At 38.9% G+C, this 16,721-nt stretch overlaps 1 protein-coding gene across 1 annotated transcript; it reads right to left on the reverse strand.

Moving 5' to 3' along the window:
* Positions 1-5,217: 5,217 nt before the first annotated feature.
* Positions 5,218-15,863, reverse strand: MMP7 (matrix metallopeptidase 7). Its single transcript, XM_010379058.1, has 6 exons — positions 15,710-15,863; positions 12,878-13,104; positions 12,644-12,792; positions 9,956-10,084; positions 8,252-8,413; positions 5,218-5,509 (listed from the first exon to the last, which is right to left on the reverse strand). Exons 1-6 carry the CDS (start codon positions 15,824-15,826, stop codon positions 5,481-5,483), a joined length of 813 nt encoding a protein of 270 aa, XP_010377360.1. The 5' UTR covers positions 15,827-15,863; the 3' UTR covers positions 5,218-5,480.
* Positions 15,864-16,721: the final 858 nt, after the last annotated feature.

A 16,721-nucleotide genomic window follows, 5' to 3' on the forward strand; every position in this document is an offset into this window, starting at 1 on the left:
GAGAGTTAGAAATTCTGGGAAATAAAATTTAGCTTAGTCAAGTATTTCAGAGCCAACAGAGTTGGGTGTTGGACCTCCTGAATTGATCTTTTCTTCTTCTTTTTTCTGTGCTATTTTCTATTTTTTTGTCTGTCAGCTCTTCATTCTGAGTGGCTTTCCTTATCTTCCAACTTTTTAATATTATACTTCTTTCTCGACAATCATAAATTCAATTTTGAAGAGTTTCAGCTTATTCTCTGATACTTTTTAATGCAATCTTGGTATTACTGTTTTTTTTTTTGTTGTTGTTGTTTGTTTTGTTTTTGAGATGGAGTCTCACTCTGTCTCCCAGGCTGGAGTGCAGTGACACGATCTCAGCTCACTGCAACCTCTGCCTCCTGAGTCCAAACGATTCTCCTGCCTTAGCCTCCTGAGTAGCTGGGACTATAGGCGTCTGCCACCACGCCTGGCTAATTTTTGTATTTTTAGTAGAGATGGGGTTTCACCATGTTGGCCAGGCTGGTCTTGAACTCCTGACCTCAAGCAATCCGCCCACCTTGGCCTCCCAAAGTGCTGAGATTGTAGGCATGAGCCACCGCACCTGGCTAGTTACTGTTTTTCACGTATGTAATGTCCCAAATTTCTGTGAGAATGTCCTATTTTTTTTTTTTTCTCATACCTCTTCTATTCTGTAAATTATTTCTGTTTTTTCTGGGATGAATTTTTTTGGTATCACCTTTTCTTTTTACAAGCTATTATTTTGTTCCCCATTTCATTTTAATAAGAGGCGTGGAGACTAAAGCAATTCCATCTTGGATGTTAATCCACCATATTAATTTCTCATTAACTGGGCTTCTGGGAAGGCCTCCAAGATTTCCAGCTTATTTATTATTCCTTGTGTAAGAGTAGGTACTTAACCATAAATTTCTGGTCAAAACAACCTTAATGTTACTGTGCTACAGTTGTCCTACCTGTCCCTTCTGAAGTATGTATACCCTTTCCCTATGGCACGTGACTACTGGTTCTGCGGGTAATGGTGCAGGAAGCTACCCTCTCATCTTATGGCTGCCCAAGATAAGGCTTCTGTTTGTAAGTCACTGTTGAATGTTTCTTTCTGAGAAACTGGATTTGTCAGTCTCTTTCTTCAGTCCCACAGGTTCCTCAGCCTTTGTGGGTAGATTTGCCTACACCTGTCCACCACAGAACAATGCAATAAGAAAGCTGACTAGGGGCTTGGTGTCCGTGGATGTTCTTGTTCACTGGTACATTTAAGTTAGGATAAGCAGATGGATGGAGATTTCCCTATTCCCAACCTCAAAGCCAAAATATGGATATTTTGTTCACAGGCACAGAACCCAATTTAAATGTCCTGTTCTCTCTCAAATTTTTTAAAAATCTTATTTAGCAAAGAACCCTTTGCTATTTTGCCTGGAAGTGAACATCTGGCCCTCTGCCATTTTTGTTAAAGGGATGAAATGAAGTTAATTGTCTTATAGGCATGTACACATACACAGTTAATTCCCTGATATCATTTTTCACCCTGCCTTCATTAAACCTTCTAACTGAGATTTCAAAGCCTCTCAGGAGTTGGACAATTTAACTCCCATTTTCACTGTAGGCCTCTTTGTACATCCTAGGCTGAGGCTGATATGTTTTGTGTATCAGCTGTATTAGATCTTACAGAAATTGATTGAAATCCCTTGTCCATTGCAGATCTCCTCCTGTTCTGTTTTATTCCTTCACTACTGCTTAATGGAATCTTTGAAGGGAGGGAAGACAAATTCATCTAAGACCTTTTTCTTAAACTAGAGTTTATTGACTTTAAAACTAGAAAAATAACAAGCAATTTATAAAATGCACCCAAGTCTTATGGACTTCTATAAATACATAGTACCCTGGCTTTAGAATACAGATTTTTTTTTTTTTGAGACAGGGTATCACTCTATCACCTAGGCTGGAGTGCAGTGGCGTGATCTCAGCTCACTGCAACCTCTGCCTCCTGGGCTCAAGTGATCCTCATGCCTTAGTCTCCCAAGTAGCTGAGATTACAGGTGCCTGCCATCACACCTGGCTAATTTTTGTATTTTTAGTAGAGAGAGGTTTTGCTATGTTGGCCAGGCTGGTCTTGAACTCCTGACCTCAAATGATCTGCCTGCCTCGGCCTCCCAAAGTGTTGTGATTACAGGCATGAGCCACGTGCCCAACCAGAATTCAGGTAATTTATTTCTTAAAATATGGCAATCTTTTCCTCAAATAAGTGTTAAAAACAGGCAATGTCACCTTAATCTCTTACTGGTTTTTCTTTCTCATGGGATGGTACAGAATTAGAGTATGATAGTGTCCTGGGTGAAAATGGTAGAAGGGATGCTAAGTATAATACAATGAAATAGTTTATTCTCTTTAGCTCAGTGGTTCTCAACTGGGGACTATTTTTCCTCTTGGAGGATATTTGGTACAGTCTGAAGACTTTTTTGGTTGAGAGAACTGAGGATATTCTACTGGCATCAGTGCATAGAGGCCAGGGGTAACTGCAAGCATTCTTTTTTTTTTTTTCTCTTTTGAGACAGGGTCTTGCTCTGTTGCCCAGCCTGGAGTGCAGTGGTACAGTCATACCACACTGCAGCCTTGACCTCCTGGACTCAAGCAATTCTGCCACCTCAGCCTTCCAAGTAGCTGGGAGCACAGGTACATACAACCATGCCTGGCTGATTGTCAAATTTTTTGTAGAGATAAGGTTTTGCTATGTTGCCCAGGCTGGTCTTTAATATGTGGGCTCACACAATCTGCTCGCCTTAGCCTCCCACAATGCTGGGATTATAGGCATGAGCCACTGTGCCTGGCCTAATATTCTTAATACATAGGACACAACAAAGAATTATATAGTCAAAAATGTGAATAGTACTGAGGTTAAGGACTTTTTCTCTTGTGCAACAATGTGAATATACTTAACATTACTGAACTGTACATTTAATGGTTGAGATGGCAAATTTTGTGTTAAATGTATTTTACCACAATTAAAAAAAATGGGTCCTTATTTACTAGGAAAAATTTCTGTTTACCAGTTAGTTTTATGCTATTTGATCAGAAAAAAACGTTTTATTTACTTCTATGCTTTGTTAGAGCTTACTTCATTGTGAAGATTGAAGTATGTGGTGAAATACAGAACGGAGCCCGTATGTGCAGATACCCTAGGAAAGACAACTAAGCTACTGTGCCAGGGATTGCAAACCACAGACATGAATTAACTATGGATAACTTAAGCAATAGACAAAATGTATTGGAAGGCAGTGCAGTCAGTTGTAAATCTGGAAGAGAAGCCCTACACCTAAACTATGAGAAGGACAGGGCCCAGGGCAACTTCGGGGAATCTGTCTGGGTGCAGGATTCAATAGGCAGTGTCTCCAGAGCCCCATGGCCAGTTTGAATCCACCTATAATCCCTCCAGTGTTTTTGGGAGACAATGTCTGATAGGCCAAGCTTGGGTCCTGTACTCTTCTCTCAGCCCAGGCAGCTTGTGGCAACCTATGTGACATCTCATGAAGATTGTACACAAAGGGAAAAGGCAGTTTCTTGTCTCCAAAAGTAGGGTAATGGGCAGGTTAAAACAATAGATATCCACTTTAGCTGCAAGATAGATACTGCCTCCTGCTGTCCAAAATCAAAATACAAAGAGTTAAACAAACAACAAAATGCTTAAATCACCACTTTTGCTTACTGTGAACCTTAGGGAAATCATTTAATCTCTGTTTTGTCTTCTACAAAAGGAAGAACTTGAATTTAATGACATAACTTCCTTTTCATTCCAGCATCATATATATGTATATTTCCTTATGTTTTAAAAGGGTCTTTGAACTCTTGTTCACATACACTTTATATTTTGCCTGGATTGTGGATTCTCCTCTCATTTGATCTATTCTAGGAATGGCTTCCTAAGCCTGCAGGATAGTTCTGAATTTTGGGGTATTGATCTGCTTTTAGGGTATGTGTGGGAGAGATAATTTTTATTGGTAAGAAAGTAAATTTCAATTGTTCATCTCCCTATAGAGAAAGACATGCATGGGTATTGGGAGTGTGGAGGAGGAGGAAGAAAGAGAAGGCTGAAACGGCAAAGCCCTTGCCAGCTCCATTTTCTGCTAATTAAGGTTAAACCCTGCACAGAGAGTGCTTCACCCAGAGAAGCACTGTGGGTTTCTGTGTGTGGAAAGGGAGGACCTGAGCTGAAGGACATCAGGAAAATGAGTTCCTGGGGAAGTGAGAAGGAGTGGGGTTTAGAGACAAGAGGAGTTGGGAGACAGGTGGTAGGAGACTGTAGCTTGCAGAAGCAGGTGGCCCGTGAGAAATTCCTGATCTGGGATAAGTAAAGGATTTGGGCTGGGTGCGGTGGCTCATGCCTGCAATCCTAGCACTGGGAGACTCAGGCCAGTGGATCACTTGAGGTCAGGAGTTCAAGACCAGCCTGGCCAATATGGTGAAACCCCATCTCTACTAAAAATACAAAAATTAGCCAGGGATGGTGGCACGTGCCTATAATCCCAGCTACTTGGGAGGCTGAAGCAGGAGAATTGCTTGAACCCAGAAGGCGGAGGTTGCAGTGAGCCGAGATCGCATGTCACTGCAAGCCAGCCTGGGCAACAGAATGAGACTCTGTCTCCCCCCCACCCCCCCAAAAAAAAAAGATTTGAAGGATGGGGAAAACATCCAATTTTAGTTTTGTTCAATTTTATGAAAATTCCACTATTTATGCAAATCTCCAGCAACACCTACCTTTTCATTAAAGCCTTGTAGCACTGGTTTGTAGAAAGCAAAGAGAACAGGGTGAGACCAATATCTGGGTTGGCATGGGGAAAAGGGAAGGGAACCTGGAGAGTGGCTGCAGTAGGAGAGATTGCACGAAAATCAGGAGGTGAGGGGAAGGTAGGAACTTGGAGCTGGAAGTGATGGTGAGGTGGTAAGTCTTAAGTTGTTGGAAATTCTCAGACATTTGTGGGAAGAATTGGACTTTCCAGGGGACTCAGAGTGAGAGCACGGGCCACAAAGGTAAGGGGAAATTAGTGTAACTTTGGGTCACACTAGTGAACAATAAAGAGGTGGAGCTCCCACTTTCCCTCTTGGGTGGAAGGGTGAGGTGCAGCAGAAGACCCCAAAATAGTGTGGTGGGATTCTTTCTTTGTCCTAGTCTTTCTTCTCATTGTATAGTATGTCTTCACTTGCCATAGAAAGAGTGCTCCAAAATATAAATAAATTTACCACGGAATAAACATTTTATTTATTTGTGTACATAACATTTATTGACATCTACCCACTGCTAGTATAGATGAGTAAGACACAGTCATGCCATAAATGAGTTTATCCTTAAAAGGAGTGAAAGACATTCAAAAACCAACTGCAATAAAAAGGGTGACATAATTGCTAAACAGAGTGGAAGAACAGTGCTTATCAATTCTGATTGTGCAACAATGATATAAAATCCAATGAATGAATGGATGTTCTCCTTGAAGTTTCTATTTCTTTCTTGAATTACTTCTCTTTCCTATTGAGAGAAAAAAAAAGAACATTCTGATATGTAGAAAATGCATAAAAACCATCCTAAGATTATACAGACAAAGGAAATATCACAGAAAGTATAATCTATTATTCACTCAGCCCAGTTCTGTGTGCCTGGGACAAAGATTCTGAAGAACAACCTCCAGAGGCTAAGAAGGCAGGATTGACTGGAGTGTGGGCCCAGGGCTCAGGTACCTTTGTATCTTGTCTCTACCAGTTTATTAGCTGAGTGACCTTAGGTAGTTTACTACTTAACCTCTGTTAGCATCTGATTACAAATCTGTAAAATGTGGATAATAATGTCTCATTGAATTCTTGAATTAAATGAGTCAATCCATGTGAAGTCTTGAAATATTGCAAGTACTCAATGCATGTTAGCTATTATTTATTTATTTTTTGAGATGGAGTCTCACTCTGTTGCCCAGGCTGGAGTGCAGTGGTGTGATCTTGACTCACTGCAACCTCTGCCTCCTGGGTTCCAGCAATTCTCATGTCTCAGCCTTCCGAGTTGCTGGGATTACAGAAACACACCTTCATGCCTGGCTAATTTTTGTATTTTTAGTAGAGATGGGGTTTTGCCATGTTGCCCAGGTCTCAAACTCCTGGCCTCAAGCGATCCCCACCTGCGTCAGCCCCCCAAATTGCTGGGTAAAGGCGTGAGCCACCGTGCCCAGTCAGCTATTATTTTTATCATTCTGAGTATAGCATTAGGAATCTTGTATCTTAATCACTTTCTTTGGAATCTATGTTTTCTGCTCATGTTATGTTTTAGATTAACTCTCTACATTTACAGCCTACATAATTAAATTCTGTTTCCATTTGTCCAGAAGTTACTTCTTTCCACCTCTGACCAGGGGTGCCCTTTTGTCTAATACTTAGGGTTTTAATGCACTAGTCTCTTTTCTTCCTATTAAATTTAATCAGTATGCCTCGGATCTTCTTTAGTCTCTTTGTATTTTTCTTAGGGTTCTAAAATATTTACAGACTGCTGTAGAATATTCCATGAGTTTCACAGTTTTCTGTGAGGGGAGGGTAGTATTTTCAGTTTTCTTGGTGATAGCGTTACCAACAATAGTCAGCATTTTGTGAATCGTTTGGACAGCAGTGGTTCGTTAAGTCAGATCCTTTGGGAATAGTTATATAGCATTTTCCAAAGTGCGTTCTCTGAAGTACTATTTTATGGGACTCATTAAGACCCATAAAAAGGATTATAATTTAGGAAACACTGGGTTAAACGTTTGTTCAATAGTCTATACTCTCCAATATTCTATGTACCTGAAATATAGTAGAGTTTCTTGAACTTATTTCTCCATAGTCGCCTTATTTGTGAATCACCCTGTAGGACTAGTGTTCTGAGAATACATTTTGGGACATGCTAATTTATAGTAAATGCTAGGTTGAACTGATATCTTAAATCCAGTGTCTTACTGAAATATTTCTTCCTTGAGGACAGTCCTCTATTATGTGGAAGCACTTTCGTTGCTCATGTGATCATTCGAAGAGTCTTATATAATCTTTTTGCAGTGTATTCTCTTCATCCTGATCTTTTTTACTGGCTAGGTTTAGTTATATCTGCTGATTTAAAGATGTCATTCTGTATTCTTTTTTTTTGAGACGGAGTCTCACTCTGTCGCCCAGGCTGGAGTGCAGTGGCGCGATCTCGGCTCACTGCAAGGTCCGCCTCCCGGGTTCACACCATTCTCCTGCCTCAGCCTCCCAAGTAGATGGGACTACAGGCGCCCGCCACCTCGCCCGGCTGGTTTTTTGTATTTTTTTTAGTAGAGACGGGGTTTCACTGTGTTTGCCAGGATGGTCTCGATTTCCTGACCTTGTGATCTGCCCGTCTCGGTCTCCCAAAGTGCTGCTATTACAGGCTTGAGCCACCGCGCCCGGCCCATTCTGTGTTCTTTTATCCTTACTAGGATAAAAAGCTTACTGGGCAGTGATAGGCAGGGATATGTAGTAGAAAGAGTATGAAGTCACTTAGCCCTCTCTTGGAATCAAGGCTCATGCACTTGGCAGTCACATGACCTTGGACAGTCCACTTAGCCTCTGTGAACCTTACTTTCCTTACTTTTATCCAGAGACAGAGCTTTTTATTCTTGTCCTTTGATTTCTTTCTCAAATTCTACTTTTGGCTGACTCAATTCAGTAAATCCAAACCAGTTTTCTTAAAAAAACTGAATTTGGAACTTGATTAAACCAAAAAAGCATAGATTGGGACATGGGATATATATAAGTATCAAGACCAGGAATGATAAGCAGTTTCTGTCCGTGGTTAACCACTTTCTCTGCATGTGTATGCAAACAGGAATAGTAGGGTCACTTTTAATTATTTAGGGTTGAATCTTGAGGAGTGGGCAGCTATGAAGAAAGGTGTTTTGTCCCTTCAATCCACCCCTACAGGGGACACTCTCCTAAATAAACTATTTAAACTGAGAGAGGAAGAGCAGTGGGTGGCAGCTTGAAGAAAATCTTGACAATATCATTTGCGTAATTTTACCACATTATACTATGTTACTGAAACTCACAATCAACATCTTCATGGTATAACACAGCCTAGTTATATTTTAAGTATCTAAGGTCCCCAGTTCCTCCCCTTAATAGGCTTTTTGATATAAGTTCCAGTGTGGTTTTCCAGGTAAATACCCACTTCCTAGCCTTTCTTTTCCTACCCCACTCTAAAAGGAAAATGTGAAATCCTCTTATTTGAAATAATAAATATTACCATATAGTTTCTGAATGCCTTTAATATCATCCTGGGAAAGTTTAAAATTTTCGGGATCTCCATTTCCATAGGTCGGATACATCACTGCATTGGGATCAGAAGAATGTCCCATACCCAAAGAATGGCCAAGTTCATGCGTTGCAGCATACAGGAAGTTAATTCCTACAACCGAAGAAGTGAGAAACTAATGATAAAAATAGCTGCATATATTATTGTAATATTACATATAATATATGATATCATCATTTAAATAACTAAAGAAAAATACCCAATTTTTAGCCCTCGGTAGCTTACTTATTTGTTTCTAGGCTTTCAAAAGTGGAGAGCGGTTAGAAGGATAATCAGAAAAGGAGTACTTTAATATCATCACTACTTCTGCTTCTTAAAAATGTGTAATGTTTTTTATTTGCTTCTTTCATTCAGGCAGCAATACTCTGCAGTGGAAAGCAAAGGCTTTAAAAGCACTAAGACCTAGGTTTGAAATGGAGCTCTACTGCTTACTAGCTGGACAACTCTGGACAGATTAATTGATGTTGCTGAGTGTCAGTTTCTTACCTGTTAAACAGAGACAGTAAATCCTGCCCTATAGATTTGTCATGATAACTAGAGTTTCTCCATATTTGGGAAGTCACAGCCATTCAATAAATGTTAGTGACTTTGGATATCAGAAGAGAGAAAGTTCACTTTGAGAAAGCGAAGATTGAAAGGCAGGATCTCCAGGCAATGCTGGGTTTTGTCTTTCATTTTGATTCACTAACTTATATCACATATATCCTTTGCTCTCCTGCAAACTCATTGAAAGGCTTTCCAAGTATGCGGAAGGTGTGAGCCTGTGAGTTGGAGGAGTGGCCAGAGCTCTGGTGATGTAGCATTGAATTGAAGGAAGCTGCCTTTAACCTACCTTAAGTGGGAACAAAGAAGAATGAAAAGAATATGCCAGATGTGAATGGGAGGCAGCATCACAGTTTTACATAGATTTTCAAAGCAAGGCAGCAAGCTATGGTGATTCCCTTTGCCAAACACAAGGACACATTTCCCTTTTAGGGCCAGTTGGTAGCCTTTTTTTTTTTTTTTTTTAAATTGTCTCTAATTGGGATTTTTCTGCCAGAGTCTTCTGCATGACTTCTCTGATGTGCCTATAATATCCTACTATGTAAAATGATAAATATGATAGACTAAGTCATGGAGCTGGTTCTTTTTGGAAAATAGTGAATAATTCCAGAATTACATATGCTTCTTAAATATCATAGTTTCTACCTCTCTTTCTTTTCCATTTGGGGCATGTATTTTTTGGAAATATGAAGGAAGAGCTATAATTTATTGAATTATTAATATATTCCAGGCACTATATAGGCATTATCCCATTTAATTTAAAGAATCCTTGATGTGGGAACTATTTATATTCCCATTCCACAGAGGAGGAAACTGAGGCTCAGAGAGATTCAATAACTTGCCCAATGACACAGAGTAATTGGTAGATGTACAGCAAATTGCACCAGTGCTGCTTGACTCCTGAGTGTCCGTCTTCTGTATGTGTAGCATTATGAGTATATTACATGAAATAATGCATTTCAGGCATATAGTACAGTGTTTGGCACTTAGCAAGGGCTCAATACTTATTATAAATTAAAATAATTATTTAACTTAGTGTAAGTCCAGGATTTTAAAAAGGATGTGGAGTAGAAGAGACATGAGATGCTATACCTAGACTGCTACCATCCGTCCAGCGTTCATCCTCATCGAAGTGAGCATCTCCTCCAAGACCTGGTCCAGGTGCAAAGGCATGAGCCAGCGTGTTTCCTGGCCCATCAAACGGGTATGGGTCCCCATGAGCTGAAAGAAAATGGAGTGATTGTTCTTAGTGACTGATTTTTTTTCTCCAGTCATTTTATTTTTCAGTTTATATGATTATTGAGGCTAGAAGAAGCAGCCCAGTGCAGGCCAGGCACGGTGGCCCATGCCTGTAATCCCAGCACTTTGGGAGGCTGAGGTGGGCAGATCACCTGAGGTCAGGAGTTTGAGACCAGTCTGGCCAACATGCTGAAACCCTGTCTCTACTAAAGATGCAAAAATTAACTGGGCATGGTGGCACATGCCTGTAATCCCAGCTACTTGGAAGGCTGAGGCTGGAGAATCGCTTGAACTCGGGAGGTGGAAGTTGCAGTGAGCCGAGATCATGCCACTGCACTCCAGCCTGGGTGACAAGAGTGAAACTCTATCTCAAAAAATAAATTAAAAAAAAAAAAAAAAAAAAAAAAAAAGCAGCCCAGTCCAAGTAGCTGGCATTTTTATACGCTGTCGGTTGCATTCACAGGGTAGTTGGGGTGCTTTCTTGGCCCAAATACTTTTTCCTTTCACAGAACCATTGCTCATCACTGATTATCACCATATATTGAAAGCCTACTGGATATAGGACTTAAAATGCAGTTATATCTAACTTAGGGTTGCATTTAAGCTTTTGTTAAATTTGACCACTTTGCTCTGCCAAAGGGTGGTGGGAGGGAGGATGAATATGAGTACTGCATTTGGCAGGTAATTTGTGCACCATTTCATATGTTTTTTTCCTTAAAAACCTAGCTTATTCTTTGTGGGCATAGTAAATAGTCTCTTAGAGAGCCATGCTCAAGATCTCTTAAAATGGCTTTTGATAGTCCTTTAATTTGTGATGCGGAGCTGGTTATCTTCAAGGTGGTATGAGGCCAGTCCAGTTTAGCTCTTAAAAAACTTGTAGTGCTATGATGAGTGCTTTCCCATAGCATTTTCTTCAGCGTTTTCAATATTGTGGGTTGAAGTTCAAATTTCAGCTACAGTAGCTGGACAGTTCCACATAGAACAGACCTAAATGGGCAACATTTTTCTCTAAAGTTGCACCATGAAACACTAGCAATTAGGAACAGTTTATGTATATGTGTTTTATACACACACACACACACACACACACACATATATAACCCATATACTAAAAAAGGGTTTATATACAAATATATACATATTTGCATATATTTGTATATATTTTATATATACATATATTTGTATATATACTATATATGTATTTTATATATACACACATATATGTTTGTATATATACAATATATATGTATTATATATATATGTATATATTTTTGAGACATAGTCTTGCTCTGTTGCCCAGGCTGGAATACAGTGGTGTGATCTTGGCTCACTGCAACCTCTGTCTCCTGGGTTCAAGCGATTCTCATGCTTCAGCCTCCCAAATAGCTGCAATTACAGGTATGTGCCACCATGCTCAGCTAATTTTTGTTTTAGTAGAGACGAGGTTTCACCATATTGGCCAGGCTGGTCTTGAACTCCCGACCACAGATGATCCACCTGCCTCGGTCTCCCGAAGTGTTGGGATTACAGGCATGAGCCACCACGCCCTGCTGGGTTATATATTTTTAAGTTCTTTAATATGAAAGTTTCCATTTCCTACTTCCTTGCCACATGAAAGGCATTAGCAACAGGTTATATACCACTTCTCAGGGGCCTCTTGAGGACTTTGGAAGCTACAACTCTGTTGATTTAATATTGATGTTAGCTCGATATATTGTAAACATATAGTCATGTTCTACATAATGATCTTTCAGTCAACAGACCACATATACAATGGTCCTATAAGACTATAATGGAGCTGAAAAATTCCTATAGCCTAGTGATATAGTAGCTGTGATAATGTCATAGCTCAGTGCATTACCTTTTCAATGTTTGAATATGTTTAGACACACAAATACTTGCCATTGTGTTATAGTTGCCTACCGTATTCAGTATAGTAACATGCTGTATAGATTTACAGCCAAGGAGCAATAGGCTATACTATATAGCCTAGTTGGATAGTAGGCTGTATCACTTGGGTTTGTGTAAGTGTAGTCTATGATGTTAGCACAATGACAAGATTGCCAAAGGTCTCATTTCTCAGAATATATTCCTATTGTTAAGCAGTTCTTGACTGTACATATAAATAATAATTCACATTACAAAACAGGGATTGGCAAACTTTTTCTGTAAAGGATCAGATAACAAGTGTTTAAGCTTTGTCATCTCTGTCACAGTTGCAGCCTGACCCCAAACAGTCATAGATAAAAGGGAAATGAAGGATCCTGACTGTGTTCCAGTAAAACTTTATTTACAAAAACAGAAGGTAGGCTGGATTTGGCTCAGTGGGTCCTAGTTTGCCAACTGCTACTATAAAGACTGGCTCTATATTACCAGATTATAAACATTATAATAATATTGCTGAATCTATCTATCTATCTATCTATCTATCTATCTATCTATCTATCTATCTACCAATCATCCTCATAAGAAAAGAGCACTGATATAAACCATGAACAAACAAAACAGGACACAGGATTAGCCTATAGGAATCTTTCTTACCTCCTCGTGCAAAGCCAATCATGATGTCAGCAGTTCCCCATACAACTCTCCTGAAATGCAGTGGGATCTCTTTGCCCCACATGTTTAAAGCCTTTGACACTAATCGATCCACTGTAAAATGCGGTAAGTCTCGAGTATATGATACGATCCTAGTAGCAAACAAGAAAACAATGTTTGACCTCTTAGGAAACAGGCTTTATTGTTTTTGCCAAAATGAGCCAGAGCAGAACTAACCTGTAGGTGACTACTTTGGAAGTCCATTTTGGGCTATTTGGAAATAGTGAGTATTCTGCAACATCTGGCACTCCACATCTGGGCTTCTGCATTATTTCTATGATGTGGGAGTTTAACATTCCAGTTATAGGGAGGCCAAAGAATTTTTCCATCTCCTTGAGTTTGGATTCTAAACTGTTGGCATTTTTTGTTTCTGAGTCATAGAGATAAAATCTCTTGAGATAGTCCTATTGAAAAGAGAGTAATTAATCTATAGTTCTTGTTTATTATCTTCTTTTATCTTAGAAGCTTATACATCTCTTGCCTTTGGTTCCTGTGGATTCAAATAATGACCTGAAGACAGAATAATTACATAGTCACTGAGTAAAATAAGTGTGCATTAGTGAGGAGAAAATTTAATATTGCTAATGAAGCACTGGCATGCCATTTCATGAGCAAAAGAATCCCTCAGTTTTTAAAAAATCCCTTTAAATGTTTTGGGCAGAAATACAGTATACACTTTATAAAGCCCAGATGTGTATAAGAGCAATCAGGAAGCATGTACCAGTCTGTCCTCAGGGGTACAACTGGGACCTTCTCTCAGTGTTATCGTAGACCCTGTGGGGGAAATCTGAGGTCAACCAGCCCTCTCTAAGGTCCAGCTGAGATGTGGTTCCAGCTAAAAGTTAAAGGGTCTTAAAATTTTAGCTCTGGGAAAAGATATTAGCAAATTATTAAGTAGTTCAATTTAATAATCCGGTGAAGGAACCAAAGCTTATAGCAACTAAATGATTTATGTGCCCAGGTTCACACCTTAAATTAGTAGCAGAACTGGACTTGACTTTCCTGACTCCTAGGCCCTCTTTTCCCTCTTTCTGCTCATTCCATTCCCAGCCCCTCTTTCTGCTGGTAAATCTCTAGTCAAACCCACTTTGGGATATTGTAGTATACAGTAGGTCTCCCAGGTTTATTCCACACAAAGTTGGGTTCCTGGGAATTTCTCTAAAGGTTCTCAGTATCTGGATATGATAATAGGAATCCAGCAGCACAAATACAACAACAAAAGTGAAGGAACTAACAATAGCAACCTCACAGGAACATTTTTAAGCACTTACTAGTGCCGGGCACTCATGTATTTATTTTATGTAAACCTCATAACCACCCTATGAAACAAGTATGGCATTGTTATCCCTATTTTATATATGAAGAAACACAGCTCAGATAAGTGAAATAAATTGCATAAGATCACCTCGTGAGTAACTGAAGGAGCCAGTATTTGAACTTAAGTGTTCTAACTTCTATACATTAGAAACATGTGTAGGGTTATATGATGCCTGATAGTATTGTTGTTAAAATGATTTAAACACTGACTCACTAATTTGCAGTTTATTTTGAGTAGATGGTAATGGTTACCTGTCTTAGGACAGCTCAGGAATATGCAATTTATGTAAGAAATCTTATTAATATTGTAACTTTTTTTCCTGTTGCCAACAGTTGTCTCATTAAGTACAACAAATACTTATGTTCATCCATGACAATTGATAACTGATCCTTTATTTAAAAACAAATAACCCATTTAATCCCTTCTAGAGCTACAGACTTTACCAAGACACCCTCTGGATGTGAGATGTGGTAAATCTTTGTTGAGATGACTTTTCCTGTTTTTTGTTAAACCTAGCTAACATCCCTCCGAGTAAAGAAACTCTAAGTTTCTGCTAACTTACACTCTAAGTAAAGAAACTAAATGCAAAGTACTCTTTCTGGAGAATTCATTAGGTGGAACCATATAAAATTGCTGTTTTGGAGATTTTAAAAGTTAAATACTAGTAACTTCATGTGGTTCAATCTAACTTATTATAACTGGAACTTTTTAAAAGTCTAACTTAATGCGAATTAAAAATTGACTTTTCTTATGCTTAAAGCCTAAATTTACAAATAATACTTATGAGTAATCATCCCATTAGTTGACCAAATAATAATGAGTAGACTGCTTATATTTATTAGACTGCTTATTAAGAAGCATATTAGAAAGAACATGATTTTTGAACCAGAAGCACTTGTCCTTGATTTCTATCTCTACCACTAATAAGTATATGAATCAATTTAACCTTGGTTTCCTCTTTTTATAGAACTAAGGATTAAATGTCACAATGTATATGTAAGTACTTTATAATCTACAATTGTTACATACATGCTAGTCGGTTTTGTTATCACCTCATTTACTTACTAGAGTACCCCGTGTGGTATAAAACACATAGTATTATTTTTTTCTGCTGGACACAGGAGAAAACAAAGTCAAAAGTTAATGCCTTGTCTATCGTCATTGACTTCTTGGAGAGTTGTAACTTCTATCCATGTTTTCTGACTTCAAATATCTCCATTACAAACAGTTTTGTAAATATACAAACAGTATATTTACAAATTGTATCTTAAGAGGCAATATTCTGTATGCTATAGAAAAAGAATCTCGTTATAATAAATAAAAATAAGAACTTAATTTAAACAATGTTTCAGGTATTGCGTTAAATGCTTTACAACACCCTCATTTGGTTGATACCAGGCTTATCTCCAACTTCCAAATTGGAAACCTGAAACTTGCAGAAGTTTAATGACCTTCCTGAGTCTATCTACACAGTGAGTGGAGGGTTGGAACTCAAGCCTGATTAGAGCAGACTCTGAAACCTGCTTTTAATGGCTACTTGATGAAAACATATATTGCTTTTATAATCAGAAAAACTACCCCAAAGAAAATTCCACTGCAATGCTAACATGGGAAGGGAAATAATTGAAAAACACATTTCTTAATGTAGATGGCAAAAGAATGGAACCCCAAGTAAGTGGGCTGTGACATACCTGAGCCTGTTTCCACTGTAGCTCACTCATGCCTCCTGCCTCCCGAGGCAGCGGCAGGGCCAGGCTGCCAGGCAGCAGGCACACAGCACATAGCACGGTGAGTCGCATAGCTGCCATACAGAGACAATTGTTCTTGGACCTATGGTTGATTTGGTGTTTTCTGCTAGTGACTGCAGAAATTTATATAGCTTCTGAGCCTCGAATGTGGAAATAGGTGACTCATTTGAGTGTTTTCTTTCTTTTTAGAGTCTACAGAACTTTGAAAGTATGTGTTATTTTTCATTAACTAAAACGAGGAAGTATTACATCCTTATTGGCAGGAAGCACACAATGTATTTGTCTTTCAAAGGATTTTTTTTCTGTCTGCCGCATAAATTGAATCCATGAGAAACCTCATTTGTTTGCCAAAGGGAAATGACTGCTCACATAGGTCTTTTCAATTTAAAAATGTAGGGAAGCATCATTCAGGACATTATTGTACCATATATTTTTAAAGGATTTTTTAAAAATGGAAAGGCATGGAAAAGTGCACAAAACATATAAATAATGAAATATAATTAAGCAAATACTGTAACAGTCACCAAAGTCAAGAAATAGAACATCACCAACATCCTGTCGGTCTCTATACAGGTGAAAGATGGCAGGAGGCAGATGGAAATGCTGCTGTGTAGGTGGATTAATGGCCACCATAGAACTGTGTTGTGTCCCCTCAGTTTCCAGGTCCCTTGGCAGAGCAGTGATAATTCCCTTCTTTGGGTCTCCTTTTAATCAGTTTATGTCTTTTCTTAGTGGTGAACACTGCCTCTAATTCTTCTTGAATTAAACATGAAAAAATACCAAGCCAACAAAAATCTACAAGCATGGGCTTAACTGTTCATCTGGCTTACTTATTCTGCTTCTCATTTTATAGTAACAGATTCTTCCAAAGCTAGACCTTCAACTTGGAAATCATTGTATCCAATTTTTTTCTTCCAATCACTCTGACTCTGGCTGCTACCCAGCTACAGGTAGG

Source organism: Rhinopithecus roxellana, chromosome 15 (assembly GCF_007565055.1).
Source record: "Rhinopithecus roxellana isolate Shanxi Qingling chromosome 15, ASM756505v1, whole genome shotgun sequence".
Taxonomy (NCBI): Eukaryota; Metazoa; Chordata; class Mammalia; order Primates; family Cercopithecidae; genus Rhinopithecus; species Rhinopithecus roxellana.